The 20,422-nt window shown below is 45.5% G+C and overlaps 1 protein-coding gene across 2 annotated transcripts in view; it reads left to right on the plus strand.

The window, feature by feature from the left end:
- Window positions 1–20,422, plus strand: part of LOC122542208 (paired box protein Pax-6-like) — a 75,034-nt gene that overhangs the window by 25,143 nt on the left and 29,469 nt on the right. For both annotated transcript variants that reach the window (XM_043679690.2, XM_043679693.2), the window contains exon 2: window positions 18,285–18,453. In XM_043679690.2, the coding sequence (XP_043535625.1) occupies window positions 18,445–18,453 (9 nt within the window). In that variant the 5' untranslated portion in view covers window positions 18,285–18,444. The remainder of the gene's footprint in view (window positions 1–18,284; window positions 18,454–20,422) is intronic.

The raw sequence follows: 20,422 nt of genomic DNA on the forward strand, positions 1-20,422 counted from the left end.
ATAATTAAATCCTGAAGGAGCTAGGGATGAGGGGTAGCAGGGAAACTAATCATCCAGGATTTTATGAGACCAAACCGTGTCTGGGGCAGTTATCCTTGACCCTGGGATTTATTGAAGTCAGGATGCCGTTTGTCCTGTGATTCAACCTTTTAAATCTTGAAAATGCACAATCTGCACCTTTGTGATCCATCTGCTGTTCTAGTATTGAAGTTCAGCAGCATCTCCCCAGATCTTAAAGACTGCCTCCTCTCAGCTTGCTGTATTTGGATATGGACTCTTTCTGTATCTGAAAAATCATGAATGTTGCCGAACATAGTGCAATCATCGGTGAACATCCCCATTCTGACCTAATGATGGAGGGAAGATCATTGATGAAGCAACTGAACATGGTTGAACTTCAATCACCTGAAGAACTCCTGCAAAGATGTCCTGTGTGGTGATTGTAATGATGTCATGCCTAATGATTCCTGATGAAGGAGTTTTGTCTGAAGCATCATTTTTCCTGCTCCTTGGATGCTGCCTGACCTGCTGTGCCTTTCCAGCAACACACTCTCAACTTGTAATGAGGTCAGCCAGGTGGACCTCATAGAATATGAGTTCCCCGATTGGGGCTGTTAACCTGGTCCAATCAGGGAGCCCTGGCTGACAGATATAAACAGGTTTGCCAAAGGTTCTGTTCACTCTGAGAACTGACTCTGACAGAGCTGGATCAGTGTCAAATACTATACACCTGTAAATAAAGTGTGACTTGGTGATGGGATATCGGCCTCTCTGGAGTTATTTCAACCGGGAGCTGTGATGACTGATCTTCAACAACCACGACCACCTTCCTGTGTGCCAGGTGTGAGTCCAACCAGTGGAGAGTTTTCCCTTCTCATTGACTCCAGCTTTGCTCGGGCTCCACTTGATGCCACATTTAGTCAAATGCAATCTGAATGTAAAAGGCAATCATTCCCATCTCACCCCTGGAATTCTCTCCTTTATTTTCGTGTTTGGACCAAGGCTGAAATGAGACCAGGTGCTGAGGCCCTCTGATGGAACCCAAACTGAGTGTTAGTGGCCAAAATATTACTAAGTGTCCCTTGATAGCACTGTTGATGACATCTGCTATCAGGCTACTGATGATCAAGAGCAGACCGATGAGGTGGTAACTTGTTGGGTCAGATTTGTCCTGCATTTAGTGCACAGGACATGACTGGCAATTTTCTACATTGATGGGTAAATGTCTAGTGTTGGAGCAGTACTGGAAATACTGGCTAGTGGTGTAACTGGCCAGAGCCTTTGCAGTATCCAGTGCCACACAGTTGTTTCTTGATATCTCATGGAGTGATCAAATTTGCTGAAGATTATTAGCATCTTTGATCCTAAACACCTCAGAATGACACCACCAAGGTTCATCTACTCAGCACTTCTGGCTGAAGACTTTTGCAAATGCTTCAGTCTTAACTTTGCACTATTATTCAGGATTGGGATGTTTGTGGAGCCTCCTCCCCCTCCTGCGAGTTGTTTAATTGTTCACCATTCTTCATGACTGGATGTAGGCAGAACTGCAGAGCCGAGGTCTGATTTGTTGGTTGTGGAATCAGTTAGCTCTGTTTATCATTTGCTGCTAATCCTGTTTGGCACGCAGGTTGTCCTGTGTTGTAGCTTCACTGGGTAGGCACCTCATCTTGAATATACCTGATACTATTCCTAGCATGCCCTTCTAGACTATTGAACCAGGGTTAGAGTCATAGAGTCACACAGCACTGAAACAGGCCCTTTGGCCCTATCTATCCATGCTGACCAGTTTCTTAGACCCATTTTTCTGAGTTTGGCCCATATCCCTCTAAACATTTCCTATCTATGTACCTGTCCAAATGTCTTTTAAATATTGTAACTGAACTTGCCTCTACCACTTTCTCTGGCAGCTTGATCCAAATATGCACCACGCTATGTGTGAAGTTGTTCCTCAGGTCCCTTCTTAAATATTTCCCCTCCCACCTTAAACCTATGCCCTCTAGTTTTGGGCTCCCCTACCCTTGACTATTCACCTTATCTATGCCTATCATGATTTTATAAACTTCTATAAGGTCACCCTCAGTCTTTGACACTCCAGGGAAAAAAGTCCCAGCCTATCCAGCCTCTCCCTGATAACTCATACCTTCCAGTCTCAGTAACATCCTCGTGAGTCTTTTTTGCAGCCTTTCCTGTTTAATAACATTCTTGCTTGCTGAGCTGCTGTAATAGAACATAGAACATAGAACAAAGAACATAGAACATTACAGCGCAGTACAGGCCCCTCGGCCCTCAATATTGCGCCGCCCTGTCATACCAATCTGAAGCCCATCCCACCTACACTATTCCATGTACATCCATATGCCTGTCCTATGACGACTTAAATTCACTTAAACTTGGCGAACCTACTACCGTTGCAGGCAAAGCATTCCATACCCTTACTACTCTCTGAGTAAAGAAACTACCTCTGACATCTGTCTTATACCTATCTCCCCTCATTTTAAAGTTGTGTCCCCTCGTGTTTGCCGTTCCCATACTTGGAAAAAGGCTCTCCCTGTCCACCCTATCTAACCCTCTGATTATCTTGTATGTCTCTATTAAGTCACCTCTCAACCTTCTTCTCTCTAACGAGAACAGCCTCAAGGTCCTCAGCCTTTCCTTGTAATACATTCCTTCCATACCAGGCAACATCCTAGTAAATCTCCTCTGCATCCTTTCCAAAGCTTCCACATCCTTCTTATAATGTGGTGACCAGAACTGTACACAATACTCCAAGTGTGGCCGCACCAGAGCTTTGTACAGCTGCAGCAAAACCTCCTGGTTCCAGAACTCAATCCCTCTATTAATAAAAGCCAAAACACTGTATGCCTTCTTAACAACCCTGTCAATCTGGGTGGCAACTTTCAGGGATCTGTGTACATGGACACCGAGACCTCTCTGCTCATCTGCACTCCCAAGAATCTTACCATTAGCCCAGTACTTTGCATTCCGATTACTCCGTCCAAAGTGTATCACCTCACACTTGTCCAATGTTGATCTGAAATTCTTGACCAGACTGTAAAGTCAATCCTTTAACTATGTTATAACTACCTTACTTCTAACTTATTTTTTAGATACTGTAAGTAATGCTGGTGGTATTCCTCTTTAATATCCAAGATTTGTATCTGGGTATTTGTACCTGAGGTAGCACTATTAGAGGCAGCCATGTAAAAACTTTTCACTGTACTCCAGTACTTCTGTGCTGGAGTACATGTGACAATAAAGGATAAAATATATTCTATACTATTTCTATAATGGTTGATCCCATGGCTTGATTGTAACGGTTGAATCAGGGATATACTGGGCCATGAGGTTGCAGTTTTTATTGGAGTATAATTTTACAGCTGCTATAGCTCATAGTGCCTCATGGATGCCTAGTCTTCAGTTACTGGATATGTTCAAACTCTTTCCCATTTAGTGATAATGTCATGCCATACAATGGAGAGTATTCTCAATCTGAAGTTAGGACTTCATCTCCAAAAGCAGTGGTCACTCCTACTGTAATGGACAGATACAGGCAGATTGGTGAGAATGAGGTCAAGTATGTTTTTCCTCTTGTTGGTTCCCTCACCACCTGCCACAGAACCAGTCTAGCAGCTATGTCCTTAAGAACCCGACCGTTTTGTGTGACCAGGTTACTGTTGGAGGAAGGTATTGAAGACCCCACCCAGAGCACATACTGTGCCTTTGCCACCTTCAGCTCCTCCTCCAAATGGGGGACCACTGATTCATCAGCTAAGGGAGGGTGGTAAGTCATCATCAGTAGGAAGTTTCCTCGCCCATCTCTGACCTGATACCATTTGACTTCATGAGGTCTGGGGTCAATGTTGAAGATTTCCAAGGCAACTCCCACCTGACTCCACCCCTGTGTCACCGGCTTTGTTGGGTCAGGGCATACCCAGGGATGGTGACGAGGATGTCTGGGGCATTGCAAAGTATGATTCTGAGAGTATGACTATGCCAGACTAATGCTGGTTGAGGCTGCGAGAAAGTTCTGTCAATTTTAACACTAGCCTCCAGATGATGGATATATGAATAGGAGGGGTTTAGAGGGATATAGGCCAAGTGCTGGCAAATGGGACTAGATTAGGTTGGAATGTCTAGTCAGCATGGATGAGTTGGATACATGCTGTGCATCTCTATGACTCTATGTTAGTAAGGAGGATTTTGCAGGGCCAACAGGACTATGCTAGCTGTCGTGGTTTCTGGTGCCAAATAGATGCTAGGTGGTCTGGCTTCATTATTCTTTTCAGACTTTCTTGCGGTTAATGCAATGGAGTAGCTTCCTCTGCTATTTCAGAGTCGAAAAGTGTTGTGCTAGTAAAGCACAGTCAGTCCGGCAGCATCCAAGGAGCAGGAGAATCGAAGTTTCGGGCATAAACCCTTCATCAGGAATGAGGCTTGTGGGCCGGAGGGCTGAGAGATAAATGGGAGAAGGGTGGGGCCAGGGTGAAGGTAGCTGGGAATGCGATAGGTAGATGAAGTTGGGGGGTGAAGGGGATAGGTCAGAGAGGAGGGTGGTATGGATAGATGGGAAAGGCGATGGACAGGTCAAGAGGGCGGTTCAAATTTGGAGGCTTGGGATTGGGATACGTTGGGGGGAGGGGAAATGAGGAAATTGTTGAAATCCACATTGACCCCATGTGGTTGGAGGATCCCAAAGTGGAAGATGAGGCGTTCTTCCTCCAGGCGTTGGATGGTTAGGGTTTGGCAGTGGAGGAGACCCAGGACTTGTGTGTCCTTGGTGGAGTGGGAGGGGGAGTTAAAGTGTTTGGCCAAGGGGTAGTGGGGTTGTTTAGTGCGGGTGTCCCGGAGATGTTCTCTGAAACATTCTGCAAGTTGGCGTGCTGTCTCCCCAATGTAGAGGAGACCACATCAGAAACAACAGACACAGTAGATGATGTGTGTGGAAGTGCAGGTATATTTCTGTTGGATGTGGAAGGTCTTTTGGTGCCTTGGACGGAGATGAGGGGGCAGGTGTGGGTGCAGGTTTTGCACTTCCTGTAGTGGCAGAGGAAGGTTCCGGGAGGGGAGGGTGGTTTGGGCTGGGTGTGTATTTAACAAGGGAGTCACGGAGGCAATGGGCTTTCTGGGACATAGGTAGGGAAGGGAAGGGAGATATATCTCTGGTGGTGGGGTCCGTTTGTAGGTGGTGGAAATGGTAGAGGATAATGTGATGTATCCAGAGGTTGGTGGGGTGGAAGGTGAGGACCAGAGAGCTTCTGTCATTGTTGCGATTGGATGGGTGGGATTCAAGGTTGAAGGTGCAGGAAGTGGACGAGATGCACTCGAGGGCATCGTCAACAATGTGGGAAGGGAAATTGTGGTCTTTGAAGGAGGAGGCCATCTGAGATGTTCTATGGTGGAACTGGTCTTCCTGGGAGCAGATGCGGCGGAGGCGGAGGAATTGGGAATAAGGGATTGCATTTTCACAGGAGGCAGGGTGGGAGGAGGTGTAGTCCAGGTAGCTGTGGGAGTCGGGTTTGTAGTAGATGTCCATGTTGAGTCAGTCGCTGGAAATAGAGATAGAGAGGTCCAGGAGGAGGAGGGAGGTGTCTTAGATGGTCCAGGTGAACTTGAGGTCAGGTGGAAGGTGTTAGTGAAGTTGATGAACTGTTCAACCTCCTTGTGGGAACACGAGGTAGTGCTGATACAGTCATCAATATAGCAGAGGAAAAGGTGGGGAATGGTGCCGGTGTAGCTGCGGAAGATGGACTGTTCTATGTATCTGATGAAGAGACAGGCATAGCTGGGGTCCATGGGGGTGCCCATGGCTACCCTTTCATCTGGACGAAGTGGGAGGATTCAAAGGAGAAATTGTTGAGGGTGAGGATCAGTTCAGCCAATCAAATGAGAGTGTCAGTGGAAGGGTCCTGGTTGGTTCAGCATGAGAGGAAGAAACAGAGGGCATGGAGGCCTTCGTCATGGTGAATAGATGTGTACAGGGACTGGATGTCCATAGTGAAGATGAGGCGTTGGGGGTCGACGAAACAAAAGTCATGGCTGAGGTGGGGGGTGTGGGTGGTGTCCTAAATGTAGGTAGGAAGTTCCTGGACCAAGGGAGACAAGGTAAGCAGAGATGAGTTCGGTGGGGCAGAAGCAGGCTGAGGCGATGGGTTGACCGGGGCAGTCAGGTTTGTGAATTTTGGGTAGGAGATAGAATCGGGTGGTGCAGGGTTCCTGGTCTGTGAGATTGGAGGCTGTAGGTGGGAGATCCCCTGAGGTGATGAGTTTGTGGATGATCTGGGAGATGATGGTTTTCAGACTCAATCGCATTGCTGTGGGTTAGAAGTCACATGTAGGCCAGGCCAGGTAAGGACACTCAGATTTCCTTCTCTCAAGGACATTAGTGAACGAGATGGGTTGTTATCATAATTGAGACTGGACCGCAGAAGTTCAAGAAGATAGGTCACCACCACTTTCTCAAGAGCAACTGGGGATAACCAATAAAAACTGGCCCCATCAGCGCAGCCCACATCCTCTGCAAGAATAATGAGAAAAGGGGCTCCGGAATAGACACTGAGTCCAAAGTTGTGTAGGAAATGGAATGGATGCCTAATTCAGCCTGTTGCTTACTCAGAGGCAAAGAACAGGCAAAACTTTGGCATAAAGCAACTATGGTTGCTGTGGTATCCTAGGCACTGAGGATTTAATAGCCTCTCCTTTCCAACTAGAGACTGACATATGAATTTATTTTGGTCAGGATTATGTGCTAGTCTTGAGTTACTGTTCACACTGTGTCCCATTTCGTGATAAAATCTAAAATTACATCTTCCCCACCAGAGGAATGGGTTTTCCCATATCTACTCTATCAAATTCATTCACCATTTTAAAACATTTAGTCAGAACATCCCTCAATCTTATACGCAAGTCAGTTTAGCGAGACATGTCCTGGTAACTTTGTCCTCCAAACTCTGGCATTATGCAGATGATTTTATGTCCCCTATGTCATCACTAAATCCTGCCTGAGGTATGGTGTTCAACTTGTAAGTTTGCCCGGAGCTGGTAGGATTGTTCACAAACATTTCACCACCATCAGTGAGCTTAGCATGGTGATGAACCGTTCACGAACAAATCTACCAACTCAGCAAGCAAACTTACAACCTGACCCCCAACATGAGCTACAAATATTCTCAAAAATCGTCTGGTGTTCAAAGTTCAACAGGGGTCCCCATCCGGGATCTTTCGAAGGGTCTGTGTGACTGAAGCATTATTTTCTCCCTTTTATATCCCAGATACTTTGAGATAAAGGCTAACATTCCATTCGCGTTTAGTTTAATGTTCATTTTAATTAACTTTTGTTGAATTTAATGAGCAGAGTGAGAGAAATTACATGAATTCCCATATTGTTATTTGCAAAGATGGAAATTCAGTAGGGCTTATGCCTGAAGAAGGGCTTATGCCTGAAACGTCAATTCTCCTGCTCCTTGGATGCTGCCTGACCTGCTGCGCTTTTCCAGCAACACATTTTCAGCTCTGATCTCCAGCATCTGCAGTCCTCACTTTCTCCTCGAGGGTATTGAGAATAACTTGTTTTGATTACCGCATGTTTCTCCTAAAAGATTCTTTATTCATAACTTCTGCAAAAATAATACCAAAATGTATGGGGAGGGGAGTCCCTCAATGGAGGCCAGCCTGGGGAGAGGAGTCTTCGACTGGAGGACTATGCGAAGATGGGAGTCCCGGAGGCGAGTGCCAGACTGGGGACTGGTGTGGGGAGGGGTGTCCCAGAGGTGAGTCCCGGAGTGGAGGCTGCTGTGGGGACAGGAGTCCTGGACTGGAGGCTGGTGTGGGGAGGGGATTCTCAGAGGTGAGTCCTGGAGTGGAGGCTGGTATGGGGATGGGAGTCCCGGACTGGAGACCATCATGAGGAGAGGATTCACTGACTGTGGGCTGGTGTGGGGACGGGAGTCCTGGAATGGAGGCTGGTGAGGGGAAGGGAGTCCAGGACTGGAGGACAGTGCGGGGAGGGGAGACCCGGAGGCAAGTCCCAAATTGGAAGACGATGCGAGACAGGGAGTCCCGGAGGCGAGTTGCAGACTGGAGGCCAGCGAAGTGAGGTTAGTCCAGACTCGAGTAGGCTGGTCAGATGTACTGAACAGTGGCAAATGAAATTCAATCCAGATAAATGTAGGGTGAAGCACTTGAGCAGGACAAACAAGGCAAGGGAATACATGCTGAGCAATAGACTCTGGGAAGCACTGAGGATCAGAGGGACCTTGGTGTGCATGTCCAGTGATCCGTTAAGGTAGCAGAATAGGTGGATAAATTGGTTAAAAAGGGATATGGGACACTTGCCTTTGGCCGAGATGTAGAGTTTATATACTGGAACTATATAAAAAGTTGCTTATGCTTTAGTTATATCTTGTGTGCAATTTTGGAACCCACATTATTGGAGGGATATGATTGACCACAGGACCATTAGAAATAGAACAGGAGTAGGCTATTCAGCCCCTCGAGCCTGCTGTGCCATTCAAAAGAAACATGGCTGATCCGACATTCCTCATGTCCACATTCCTGTGTTTTTCTCTCTAATCCTTGATTCCAGACTGATCAAGAAGCCATCCATCTCAGCCTTAAGTATACACAAAGACCCCACAGCTCTCTGAGACAAGGAGTTCCAAAGACTCACAATCCACTGAGAGAAGAAATTCCTCCTCAGCTCATTCTTAAATCGACGCCCCTTTATTCTGAATCTATGCCCTCAGTCCTAGACTCTCCCTTAAGGGAAACGCTCTCTCAGCATCTACCCTGACAAACACCTTAAGAATCCTAAATGTTCCCTTGAGAAAACCTCTAATTCCAGTTGCCTGGTATGGAGCGAAGGTCTTATGAGGAAAGGCTGAGGGACTTGAGGCTGTTTTCGTTGGAGAGAAGAAGGTTGAGAGGTGACTTAATTGAGACCTATAAAATAATCAGAGGGTTAGGTATGGTGGACAGTGAGAGCCTTTTCCCTTGGATGGTGATGGCTAGCACGAGGGGATATAGCTTTAAATTGAGGGATGATAGACAAAGGACAGATGTCAGAGGTAGTTTCTTTACTCAGAGAGTAGTGGGGGCATAGAATGCCCTGCCTGCAACAGTAATAGACTCGCCAACTTTAAGGACATTTAAATGGTCATTGGATAGACATATGGATGAAAATGGAATAATGTAGGTTAGATGGGCTTCAGATTGGTTCCACAGGTCGGAGCAATATCGAGGATTGAAGAGCCTGTACTGTGCTGCAACGTTCTATGTTCTTCTCAACCCCAGTGAGTAGAGTTCCGACCTATTTTGCTCATAAGACCAGCAGAGGAGAAGGCACAGAGGAGATTTATAGATAGTTGCCTGCGCTGGAGAGTTTCAGTTAAGAAGAGACATTGGATAGACCGTGGCTGTTTTTCTCGGCACAGAGGAGAGTGCAGGGGAACATTACTGGGATATACAGTTTTAATACACCCCACCCCCGCCTTCCTATTCATCTCTCAGCCCCCTTACCCCCCAACATTCCTGATGAAAGGCCCGAAACATCGATTCTCCTGCTCCTTGGATGCTGCCTGACTGGCTGTACTTTTCCAGCACCACACTCTCGACTCTGATCTCCAGCATCACTCTCTCCTGAGATGTACAAAATTCTGAGGAGCACAGACAGTGTAGACAGGAAGAAATGGTTCCCGTTTGGTGGAGAGATCAATGACCAGGGGGCGTAGACTTCATGTTTAGAGGGATGTGAGGGCAATTGTTTTCACCCTCCAGTATGGTGTGAATCTAGAAGTCACTGCCTGGAAGGTGGTAGAGACAGAAACCTTCATAATATTTAAGATCTGCACTTGCAACACCAAGGCAGACAAAGCTGTGAGCCAAATAGCTGAAAATTGGGTTCAAATAGTGAGCTGAACATTATTGATTGGTGCAGAATTGAAGGGCTGAAAAGCACTTTCCTGTGCTGTAGATCTCTCTGACTGTCTGGCATTGACCCAGACAGCAGAAAACATAGCTCTGCCAACTCTCCTTATCAACATCTGGGACCTAATACCAAAATTTGGAGATCTGCCTCACAGGCAAATTAAACCTGACATAGGTATGTTCACAGAACCATAGCTTACCGACAATGTCCTGGACAACATCGTCATAGCGTGTGTCCCATTCTACCGGCAGGACAGGCCCAGCAGAGATGGTGGCGCTATGGTATACAGTGGGGATGGAGTTACTCCAGGAATCCTCAAAAACCATTCCAGAGCCCATGAATTCTCATGGAATCCGATGAAGCATGGACAAAAAAACCAACTTCTCCAAATTGACAAATCAGTGCTCTTCTATGTTGAATACCAGCAAGGGGGCAGAATGTATTCTGGGTGGAAATGTAATTGTCCATCACCAAGAGTGACTCAGCAGCACCAATACTGACTCAACTGGTTGAGTTCTAAAGGATATATTTGCTAGACTGGGGGTCTGCACTAGGTGGAGAAGGACCCAATTGGAAGGAAGAACAGAATTAGTTTCTTCCTCGCCAATCCATCTATAGCAGATGCAGAAAGTATTGGTAGTGACCACCATACAGTCCGTGTCAAGACAAAGTTCTGTCTTCAAGTTGAGGATATTTTTCATTGTGTTTTACCACCATGCTAAATGAGATAGTTTTGAACAGATCTAGCAACTCAAGGTCCTGTGGGCTATCTATGAGGCACTGTGGGCAGTTGGCAACATAGGTACAGAGGTAGGCCCCTCGAGCAAGTCAATGAGATTATGGCTGATATGTGGCCTAACTCCACATATCTGCCTTTGGTCCATAGCTCTTAACACCTTTGCTTAACAAAGCTTATCTATGTCATATTTTAAATGAACAACTGGTCTAGCATCAATTGCCATCTGTGAAAGAGAGTTCCAAACCTTTATCATCCTTTGTGTCAACAAGTTTTTTTGTAATATCTCTCCTGAATGGTCTGGCCCTAATTTTTAGACAATGCCCCCTAGTTCTAGAATCCCCAGCCAATTGAAATAGTTTATCTTTAACTACCTGTTATTATCTTGCAGACTCTAATCAGATCACCCCTTAACCTTCTGAATTCTAGAAAAAACAGGCCCAATTTGTGTTACCCCTCCTCATAACTTAAGCAACAACAGAATGTATTCCAATAGAAACTGCAATCTCATGGCCCACACATCCCCACTCTACCATTTCCATCAAGCCAGATCAACCCTGGTTCAAAAAAGAGTCTGGGAGGGCGTGCAGCAGATGATACAGCTAAACCACTACACAACGAGTGGATCAGATCTAAGCTCTGAAGTCCTGCCACATCCAGTCATCAATGGTCCGGGACAATTCAACAACTCACTTGAGGAGGAGACTGCACTAGTAACCCTTTCCTCAAAGATAGCCTAGCCCATCCACCTCAATGCAAAAGACATTTGCAACAAAAGGTAACCAGCAGTGATGCACTTATGATCCACTGCTGGTTCTATCAGAGGTCCCCAGCATCACAGATGCCAGTCTTTAGTCAATTCGATTCATTCCACATGATGTCAAGAAATGACTGGAGGTACTAGGTCTGCAAAAGCTATGAGCGCCAACATTCTGGCTATAGTACTGAAGACTTGTGCTCCCTAATGTGCCACACCTCTGGCCAAACTGCTCTAACAGAGCTACAACACAAGCATCTACTCAACAGTGTAAAGCATTTCCCAGGTTTGCTCTGCATACAGAAGATAGGAAAATCCAATGCGACCAATTATCGTCCCACCAATCTCCATTTGATTATCAGTGAAATAATGGAAGGGTTATCAATTGTGCTTTCGAGCAGCACTTGCTTAGCAAATACCCAGTCAGTGACATTCAGTTTAGATTCAGTCATGGCCAGTACCTTATTACAATATTGGCTCAAACATGGAGACCAAAGCTGAACTCCAGAGGTAAAGTGACAACGATGGCCCTTGACATCGAGGCATTTGACTGAGTGTGGAATCGATGAACCCTGGTCCAGCTAGATTCTATGGGATTCAGGGGGAAAACTCTCCATTGATTAGAGTCATACCCAGTGTGAAGGAAGATGGTTGTAGTTGTTGGATGTCAGTCATCTCAGCTCTAGAACATCTTTGCAGGAGTTCTCCAGGGTAATGTCCTAGCCCTTGCCATCTCAGTTGCTTCAATGGCTTTCTCTCCATAATAAGAGTCAGATATGGCAATGTTTGCTGATGATTGTACAATATTCAGTAACATCCATGTCTCCTCAGAAACTAAAGTCTTTGTACAAATGTAGCAAGAACTGGACAATATCCTGGTTCGGGTTGACAAATGTCAAGGACCGTGTGGGCGGCATGGTGGCACAGTGGTTAGCACTGGTGCCTCACAGCGTCTGAGATCCGGGTTCAATTCCTGCCTCAGGCGACTGACTGTGTGGAGTTTGCACGTTCTCCCCGTGTCTGCATGGGTTTCCTCCAGGTGCTCCGGTTTCCTCCCACAGTCCAAAGATGTGCAGGTTAGGTGAATTGGCCATGCTAAATTGCCCGTAGTGTTAGGTAAGGGGTAAATGTAGGGGCATGGGTGGGTTGTGCTTCGGCGGGTCGGTGTGGACTTGTTGGGCCGAAGGGCCTGTTTCCACGCTGTAATGTAACCTAATCTCATTCATATTGCCTAAGTTCCAGGCAACGACTATCTCCAACACACAGAATCAATCTATCCCCCTTCACATTCAATGCCATTATCATCACTGAATGTCCCATCATATCAACATCATGGGGATTACCATTTGCCAGAAACTGAACTGGACTCACCACATAAATACTGTGGCTGCAAGATCTGCTCAGAGGTTAGGACTTCCTTATTCTTGGTTCCAAATCCTCTAGTAATATGAAGCAACAAGCCTTATGATTGTTTGCTGTATCTACATGCAAATTGTGACGTTATGGGTTGTTTCAAAGGGTCGGGCTCAGGTACAGGTTAACAATTGTCTATTCAAGCGAATGCAGGGAAAGTCTGTCTTAGGCTGGCTAAAGCAAAACTCTTGATGATTACAGACATACCATCTTTTCACAAACGGCTAGTCACAGTTCATTATTCAAATTCCAATTTTGTCAGTAAGTGATCACGTTATAAGCAGATATCTCCAGTCCCAGGTACACATTTTTACTCACCCAACAGGGCTGCTGTCCTTACCTGGCTCTATCCCTGGTATTATTTTCTTTAACCCTTAACTCTTATCTGTTCTTCCTCATTCCTCTACTGTTTGCTAATCAATTAATCCCTTAGGATTCCCAAGGCCTTTCTGGAGAGTTCTGCTGTTCTCAGCCCTGTTGTAGAAGGCTGATCTCGACAATTCGGCCTCTTTTGGTTTTACTAAGAGGATATGAAATCCCTTTTTAACTCTTAGAGGGATAATCCAACATACAGTCAATTGTGGTCTGTCTCCTGGTACTCTGCTGTTTCTGGTTCTTGTCTGGAGACAGTTCTAAGCCTGCCTTCCATATCCAAACACATTCTTCAATTCTCTGGTGCTGTTCCATACCAAGCTGACCTGAAACCCCAATGAGCCAATGAGGGGATTTGTTGTCCAGTATTTTCCAAGAACAAAGAGCTAAATATATTCTGGCAAATCGTGGATTCGTGGGCAAACCTTCAGAGCATACAAATGAAGGACAGCAACTATTTTGACACAGTGAGGAATTCCGAGGTTAGTTTTACATTGGAGAAACAAAGAAATAGGTTGGGGCACTCTGAAACACTCCTCACCTCAAAGGGGCCAGTTTTGAATCCAGGCTCAACTGTTACATAATCAAATGCAGCATAGAGTTATAGAGATGTACAGCATGGAAACAGACCCTTCGGTCCAACTCGGCCATGCCAACCAATATCCCAACCCAACCTAGTCCCACCTGCCAGCACCTGGCCCATATCCCTCCAAACCCTTCCTATTCATATACCCATCCAGATGCCTTTTAAATGTTGCAATTGTAGTAGCCTCCACCACTTCCTCTGGCAGCTCATTCCATACACGTACCACCCTCTGTGTGAAAAAGTTGTCCCTTAGGTCTCTTATATCTTTCCCCTCTCACCCTAAGCCTATGCCCTCTAGTTCTGGACTCCCTCACCCCAGGGAAAAGACTTTGTCTATTTATCCTGTCCATGCCCTTCATGATTTTATAAACCTCTATATGGTCACCCCTCAGCCTCAAACGCTCCAGGGAAAACAGCCCTAGCCTATTCAACCTCTCCCTATAGGTCAAATCCTCCAATCCTGGCAACATCCTTGTAAATCTTTTTTAAACCCTTTCAAGTTTCACAACATCCTTCTGGTAGGAAGGAGACCAGAATGGCACGCAATATTCATTTTGTGCAATTTTAACGTCCTCTGCAGGTGAGATGAGTAAGTGGTTTACCTGTGCTTTTTAAAATCAGAATTGGCCAGTGCATCAGGAGATATTCCTGCTGTGCTTTGAAAAGTACCATTGGGAATCATTAATAGTCCTGTGAATCATTGGAACAGACAGGCAAATGTGAGGACTGCAGATGCTGGAGATCCGAGTCAAGATTAGTGTGGTGCTGGAAAAGCACAGCAGGTCAGGCAGCATCCGAGGAGCAGGAAAATCGACGTTTCGGGCAAAAGCCCTTCATCAGGATTGGTGAAGGGCAGGATGAAGGACTCCTGTCTGAAACATCGATTTTCCTGCTCCTCGGATGCTGCCTGACCTGCTGTGCTTTTCCAGCACCACTCTAATCTCGACGTGGGAAAGGACAGTCTACCTGTCTCCAACGTGACCTGAAACCTTTGAGGCCAACGTGACCTGAAACCATACATTCAGATGACAAGTCAGATTTCCACCATCTGCAATTCTTTGATTTTCTTTTGTTGCAATGAGATGCTGGAGCTAAAGTCCATAAGAGTAAATTTATTTATCTGATGCAAGACAATACCTTGAATGCAGATGCCCTGTATTAGGATATGACAAAATCAGGGGTAGCTCAGTTGGCTAGACGGCTTGTTTGAAATGTGAAGTGATACCAACCGTGTGGATTCAATTTCTGCGCCGAGTGAAAGAACAGCCCTCTGGGACTGTGGTGACTTTACCTTAACCACTCCTATATGCTAAATCAAAGTGAAGTTCTCAGAATTAGAACATTTAAAGGACATTTGGATAAGTACATAAATAGGAAAGGTTTGGAGGAATATGGTCCAGGAGCAGTCAGGTGGGTCTAGTTTAGTTTGGATTATGTTCAGCATGGACTGGTTAGATCAAAGAGTCTGTTTCTGTGCTGTATGACTCTATGACTGTATGAACATTGGGTATCTCCTGACAGGACAGAGTGCTTAATATGGTGTAGACCAGTGTGTAGGCACCCCCCCCTCCCCCAGCATGTTTGGCTTCTTGTATCAACATCATCTCCATTGCAAGGTTTGTGACGGTTTGTAGCTCAGGTTGAGGTTTAGGGTGTAGGTTTGCTCGCTGAGCTATAGGTTTGATATCCAGATGTTTCATTACCTGGCTAGGTAACATCATCAGTGGCGACTGCCAAGTGAAGCGAAGCTGTTGTCTCCTGCTTTCTATTTATATGTTTGTCCTGGATGGGGTTCCTGGGGTTTGTGGTGATGTCATTTCCTGTTCATTTCTGAGGGGTTGATAGATGGTATCTAGATCTATGTGTTTGTTTATGGCGCTGTGGTTGGAGTGCCAGGCCTCTAGGAATTCTCTGGCATGTCTTTGCTTAGTCTGTCCCAGGATAGATGTGTTGTCCCAGTCAAATTGGTGGGTTTTTTTCATTCGTGTGTAGGGCTACAAGTGACCCTCTCTCCCTCGTAGCCCTACACACGGATGAAAAAAAAACACCAATTCGACTGGGGCAACACATCTATCCTGAGACAGACTAAGCAAAGACATGCCAGAGAATTCCTAGAGGCCTGGCACTCCAACCGCAACGCCATAAACAAACACATAGATCTAGATACCATCTATCAACCCCTCAGAAACAAACAGGAAATGACATCACCACAAACCCCAGGAACCCCACCCAGGACAAACATATAAATAGAAAGCAGGAGACAACAGCTTCGCTTCACTAGGCAGTCGCCACTGATGATGTTACCTAGCCAGGTAATGAAACGTCTGGATATCAAACCTACAGCTCAGCGAGCAAACCTACACCCTAAATCATCTCCATTGGCTGGGTGATGTCAGCCCAATGGATGATGACCTCCATTGAAAGACCTACCCTCCAAAGAGTTTGCAATTGACTAACAGGTTGCCTGGGTCTTCGATACAGGGGCATATACAGGCAAGACCTCTAGTTGACCAAGAAAGTCTTTGCTGCTGACTATAAGCGCCTGGAGAGAAACAGCCAGGAAGGGCAAGGAGATGGTGAGGATTAATGAATGGTGGACAAGACTGCCCATTGGAAGGAAAAAAAATCGTAGTCAACCTTGGGCAAATGGTATTCATCTGCACTAGTTGCTGAGAAGACATTCCAATTGCCAATCCGCCTCGATAGCTGGAATAGATAGTGTTCAATCCAGACATGACACACTCCCCCAATGTTGTCCATCATTTCCCAAGGCAGTCTATGTTTCACCCAGCCTTAAGTACACCCTTTCAACATTAAGCCAGGAAGCAGTGTGTGATGTGAGTACAAATTTAGATCAGATATCTAGATAATGTCTTTAAGCCAAAGGGGTGACCTTATAGAGCTTTATAAAATCATGAGAGGCATAGATAAGGTGAATAGTCAAGGTCTTTTCCCCAGTGTGGGGGAGTCCAAAACTAGAGGGCATAGATTTAAGGTGAGAGGGCAAAGATTTGAAAAGGACCTGAGTGGCAACCTTTTCAACATAAGGTAGTGTGTGCATGGAATGAGCTGCTGGAGGAAGTGGTAGATGCAGGTACAGTTACAACATTTAAAAGATATTTGGACAGGTACATGGATAGGAAAGTTTTAGGACATTATGGGTCAAGTTCAGGCAAATGGGATTAGTTCAGATTCGGAAATCTGGTCGGCATGGACGAGTTGGGCCAAAGGGCCTGTTTCCATGATGTATGACTCTACAATTTCTGCAGCAAGTGACTTACTTCCTGACTCCACAAAGTCTACCAGGCACATGTCAGGAGCATAACAGGAAACCTGCCACTATTCAGGACAAAGTAACCCACTTGATTGGCACCACATCAAGCTTCCAAATAAACCTGCTGGACTATAACCTGGTGTTGTGTGATTTTTAACTTTGTACACCCTTGTCCAACACTGGCGTCTCCAAATCACCTACAAGATGCACTGCAGAAATATTCCGAGCTTCTTTGAAACACTCTCCAAATCCATGACTATTGTCATTCAGAAGGGGGCAACAGATACCAGGGACACTGCCCCCTGCTGGTTCCCCTCCAAGTCACTCACCAACCTGACTTGGAAGAAGAAGACCATTCCTTCAATATTGCCGGGGCAAAATCCTGGTACTCCCTCCTTAACTGGACTATGGGTTTACCTACAAGAAAAACTCTAGTGTTTCAAAATGGCAGCTACGCGTCACATTCTCAAGGGTCAGTAGGGATGAACAATAAATGCTGGCCTGGCCAAGAAAGACCACATCCCATAAGATAATCAAATAAAATTGATATTTGTCTTGGTGTAAATGTCTGGGAACAGGTTGTAGAATGGTACTGCTCAGGATGAGCCTCCACAAAGCCCACTGGGTGTCTTTCTGGACCTTTTTTTTTGCAAAGGCATGAACTAGAAGGAGGTGGACCATTGCATCCACCTTGAGGTCAATGTGTAGAGAGGCTAAGACTCCAGGTGTATAAGAAGGACCTGATAGGAAAGGCCTTTCTCACCACTATCTAAGCGACATGTTGTGGTGTTTTGATTACCATAATTTCCAGAATATACGTTACCTCTGAATAGGAGTTTCACAGCATCTCCCCCCCCAACCACAGCAAATCTTCGTCCATTCCCTGTGATTAATACATTGATCACACTGAGGGGTTTGAGGGCTAGATGGGGATGTGAGGGCAGCACTACACCCTGTTGTTGATGAGCAAGGGTCACCGTTTAATGTCCTACGTTGGAAACCCAAGATATTTTGGTCAAATAGTCTTTCACTCTTTCTTGATTTACACGTGAAAATGATCTTCTTAAGTAAGATATTTAAAATCTGCAGATATGTAAACATCAGCTGTTGAACAGAAGAGGGCAAGATGACAACAGTTTAAAAATGATCTATGGTTGTTAAAAAGTAATAGTTTGAAGGAATAATAAACAATACTAATGTTAAATGTTTATCTGTCTCCAGCTTTAAAGGTCCCAGCAGCCACTCATTCATGTAACCTCACAAAACAGAGTCCGAAGTTGGTTGGGAGCAGTGCTCTTCCTTATGGTTGTCTGCTGAGGTTAATATCACTGAGGCTGCTGCATCATCTAATCTTCTGCTTGTAAATATTCTCACTGATCTCATGACTGAGGTAAATAAGCATTCCTTGTTGTGCATTATCAATGTTTGGTTTGATATCTCCTCTTCTCTCCCTTCCTGGTAGCAACCCCTTAGAAACTTAAACTGTCCAAATCCCATGACCACTACAATCTAGAATGACAAGGGCAGCAGATATAGAACAAAGAACAAAGAAAATTTACAGCCAAGGAACAGGCCCTTCGGCCCCCCAAGCCTGAGCCGATCCAAATGTACTGTCTAAACCTGTCAGTCAATTCCTAAGCATCTGTATCCCTCTGCTCCCCACCTACTCTGCATCTGTTCAGACGCATCTTAAATGAATCTACCATGCCTGCCTCTACCACCTCTGCTGGTAACGCATTCCAAATGCCCACCACCCTCTGTGTGAAGTACTTACCGCGTGTATCCCCCTTAAACATTCCACCTCTCACTTTGAAAGCATGACCTCTCGTTATGGAATCCTTCACCCTGGGAAAAAAACTTGTCTTTATCTACCCTGTATATACCCTTCATGATTTTGTAAACCTCAATCAGGTCCCCCCTCAATCTCCTTTTTTCTAATGAAAATAAACCTAACCTACTCAACCTTTCTTCATAACTTGCACCTTCCATACCAGGCAACTTCCTTGTAAACTTTCTCTGCACCCTCTCCAAAGCATCCACATTCTTTTGGTAATGTGGTGACCAGAACTGTACACAGTATTCTAAATGCCGCCGAACCAATGCCTTGTACAATTCTAGCATGACTTGCCAGCTCTTAAATACCCCATCCGATGAAGGCAAGCATACTATATGCCTTCTTGACCACTCTATCCACCTGTGCAGCAACCTTCAGGGTACAATGAACCTACACTCCTAAATCTCTCTGCCCATCAATTTTTCCCAAGGATCTTCCATTCATTGTATAATTCACTCCAGAATTAGACTTGCCTAAATGCATTACGTCACATTTGTCTGGATTGAAAGCCATCTGACATTTTTCCACCCAACTCTTCAGTCTATGTATATCCTCCTGTATTCTCTGACAGTCCCTTATGCTTTCTGCCACTCCACCAATCTTTGTGTCATCTGCAAACTTGCTGATCATACCAACAGTGCCCTCTTCTAGATCATTTATGTATATTACAAACAACAGTGGCCCCAATTCTGACCCCTGTGGAACACCACTGGTCACCTTTCTCCATTTCGAGAAACTCCCTTCAACTATTACTCTCTGTCTCCTTATGCTCAACCAGTTCTTTATCCACCTAGCTAGGACACCCTGCACACCATGTGACTTCACTTTCTCCATGTAAGTGAACACCACCACTTGCCAGACCCCCTCACCATCCTTACTTGGAAATATATTGCCATTCCTTCACTATTGCTGGGTCAAAATCCTGGATGTCCCTTCCTAACAGCCTTCTGGGTGTGTCTACACCAAATGGTCTGCAGTGGTTCAAGAAAGCAGCTCACTACCACTTCTCAAGAGCAGGTAGGGATAGGCAATAAATTCTGGCCCAGCCAGTGATACCTACATTAAATGAATGAATTTCAAAAAAATTGATGTTTGTCTTGGTGTGCATTTGTAGGAACAGCTAAAGAGCAAAGATCCTGGAACCTGTACCTTAACAACATTGTGGGCGTACCCACACCTCACAGATTACAGCGGTTCAAGAACAAAGCTCACCACCCCCTTCTCAAAGGCACTAAAAATAGTCAACAATCACTGGCCTGGTTAATCACACCCGCATCCTGTGAGAAAAGATACGGTGGCTCAGTGGTTAGTACTGTTGCCTCAAAGCACCAGGGACCCGGGTTCAATTCCTGCCTCGGGCGACTGTGTGGAGTTTGTATATTCTCCCAGTGTCTGCGTGGGTTTCCTCCGGGTGCTCCGGTTTCCTCTCACAGTCATAAAGATGTGCAGGGCAGGTGAATTGGCCATTCTAAATTACCCATAGTGTTAGGTGCATTAGTTAGAGGGAAATGGGACTGGGTGGGTT

The sequence above is a fragment of the Chiloscyllium plagiosum genome, unplaced genomic scaffold (assembly GCF_037043375.1).
Source record: "Chiloscyllium plagiosum isolate Xiang-an unplaced genomic scaffold, Cpla_swu_hap1 HiC_scaffold_33, whole genome shotgun sequence".
NCBI classification, from domain to species: domain Eukaryota; kingdom Metazoa; phylum Chordata; class Chondrichthyes; order Orectolobiformes; family Hemiscylliidae; genus Chiloscyllium; species Chiloscyllium plagiosum.